The 2,431-nt window shown below is 33.4% G+C and overlaps 1 protein-coding gene across 1 annotated transcript in view; it reads right to left on the reverse strand.

Annotated features, from left to right (window-relative positions):
• The window catches only part of LOC123007858 (organic cation transporter protein-like), a 7,724-nt gene that overhangs the window by 490 nt on the left and 4,803 nt on the right, over positions 1-2,431 (reverse strand). Inside the window, exons 5-7 of the mRNA XM_044403343.1 lie at positions 1,318-1,432; positions 775-1,268; positions 542-723 (exon numbers count right to left, since the gene is read on the reverse strand). Coding sequence (XP_044259278.1) covers positions 542-723; positions 775-1,268; positions 1,318-1,432 — 791 coding nt within the window. The remainder of the gene's footprint in view (positions 1-541; positions 724-774; positions 1,269-1,317; positions 1,433-2,431) is intronic.

Consider the following 2,431-nt stretch of genomic DNA (forward strand, 5'->3'; position numbering starts at 1 on the left):
AATTAAAATTTCTTAATACAATACAAGGTGTATCAAAACCCGCCCTTCAGAGTAAAATTTCAAGTAAGATAAGATACCACGAACATGGAAAAAATGTTTAAAAAATGTTATCTATGAGAAAAATTTGACATTTGACATTTTTTATGTCTATTTAATGATACTGATAATCTTGTATATGTTTTTTTTATAATTATTTAGTAAAGGTACAAACATTTTGCTAATAAAAGCCACAAATAACACTAAACAGAGTTACAATTTAGGAGACAGCTTCCTTGTTTCCTCTTCTAATAGCCTGTAGCAAAAAAAAAACTTGGAATTTTTTTTTAACAGAAATAAATAGTTAAACTGCAAAATTTAAACTCACACAATTTCGAAATTTTCAAAGATAGAATTTTTTTAACATTTTTTCCATGTTCCTGGTATCTGACCTTACCTCTGGGGCGCACTCTGTATACTTAGTATTTTGTATTTTCTTTTTTTTTTGTTTTCTACTTTTTCATTTTTTGATTTTATTTTTGAACTAAACCAATCTTTGACTCACAAGCAGGGGGGTTTGGGGGGCTATCATGGAGCCAATCCTCCCGAAGGTCGAGCAGGCCCCCATGAGCGAGTGCCGTAGCGGCGTTGGGAACAACTCGCTTGTGATAATGTAGATGATTGTAAAGGCAGCTGTGGCCCCAAATTTTCCAAGCATCCACATCGCAAGGCTAACATTGTGCAAATCTGTAAATCAATTAAAATGAATTCAAATTTAAATAATGTCACGATGTTTACCTTTCGGAATGAAAATAAACACACAGCAGGAGATGCCAGTCATGAAAAACGACAAACTCAAAGACCATTTTCTCCCCATTTTCTCAACGACGTAGTTACACGCGAAATAAGCGGGAATTTCCACCAACGAGGTTAAAATAAAATCCAAGTAGCCATTGCCCGCCAAGGCCACGGAGTTTAGTGTTAAACCGTAGAAGAGGAACGCACAGGTGATCCAGCAGAAGAAGCAGTTGATGAGGCGGAGCACCAAAACGGGGGATTTGAGGACTTCACAGATGGAGGATTTGGGGGTGGAGTCGAGGGGGTCCACCATGGCGAGCTTGTCTAAAGCATCTTCCGAGATGGGTTTTCCGTTGACTTTTGCGACGCGTCTCAGGGTGTCTTTAGCTTCTTCTATTCTCCCCTTACTCAAATTCCATCGAATCGATTCGGGGATTATCCAGAAATAGACAAACAACAACATTGGGGGCCCATACAGGATATAAATAATCGGTCTGAAATTTTTTTTATTAAACCATTTTGAGGAAAAACTCACTCACAAACCTCCAATCCTCGAAATACCAAGCAGAACCGGCGGCAAAAACCTCCCCCAAAGCATAACAAGAACTCACCAAAGTACCAGTTAGTACCCTTTTTTTGGGACCAACCAATTCAACTCCTACAAATTCGAGTCATTTTTTTACTTACACAGGGCGACAAAAAAAAGTCATGTCGTGACAACTTGACAAATTTTATATCATTTTGTTCGTCTCATTGAGACAAATCAAATGCACTAATTTTTTTTTTAAAGTCCACACATTTTGAACTAAATAATTTTTTTTCTAATTTAAATGAATTTAAAATACTTTAACTTTAAAAAATCATTACTCAATAACTATTCGGCCGATTTTCTTCAAATAAAGACCATTTTAAAGGGATGGACTTGCCCTTTAGAATGATATACAATTTGAAATTGAATATTGGTAAACTTTTTTTCGAACAGTGTTCGAAGAAGTTCGAAGTAAATCGAAATAATTTAAGAAAAACCCTACGAGTAAATTTTTCTTTGTCACCATCGTGTAGAGCATCGTTTTATTAGTAAGATTCCAAATTTTTAAAATAATATACCGAGTAGTTTTTAAGATATGATTTTTTTGAAGTTAAGGTTTGCTATTCAGGTATTGCGCCATATAGGAGAAATGCATGTTAATCTTACTTAAAATTGCATTTTTATAAAAGTATTTGTTTTAAGACTCTTCTTTTGCTTAAAAATGGTCAATTGCACCTTCTTTGTTCTAATTAGAATAACCAAAAACTGTTTTTTTACTTAAAACAAATAAAGAGTACCTGCGTACTAATTAAAGCAAATAAAGAGTTCTTCCAAATTGTAAAAAAAAATTGAGTCTCTCTTTGAAATTAGAAGGTTAAATATAACGCAAAATATACTTTAACATTTAGGAGAATTCGAAAATTGGGCCATAAATAAAAATTCTACACCGCCTGCCACCTTTTAAAATCACCATGTATAAAATTTTCTTTCGATAAAAATTAAATAACATACAGATAGTTGTAATTCTTAGATCATAAAATAGGGGGCGACCATTTAAAATATTAAAAATTTTGTTTAACTCAAAAACAAAATTAATGGAAAACTTTGATTCAACATCTAATTCAATAT

Source organism: Tribolium madens, unplaced genomic scaffold (genome assembly GCF_015345945.1).
Source record: "Tribolium madens isolate multiple individuals breed KSU strain unplaced genomic scaffold, Tmad_KSU_1.1 Scaffold_3;HRSCAF=73;Tcas5.2_LG2, whole genome shotgun sequence".
Taxonomy (NCBI): domain Eukaryota; kingdom Metazoa; phylum Arthropoda; class Insecta; order Coleoptera; family Tenebrionidae; genus Tribolium; species Tribolium madens.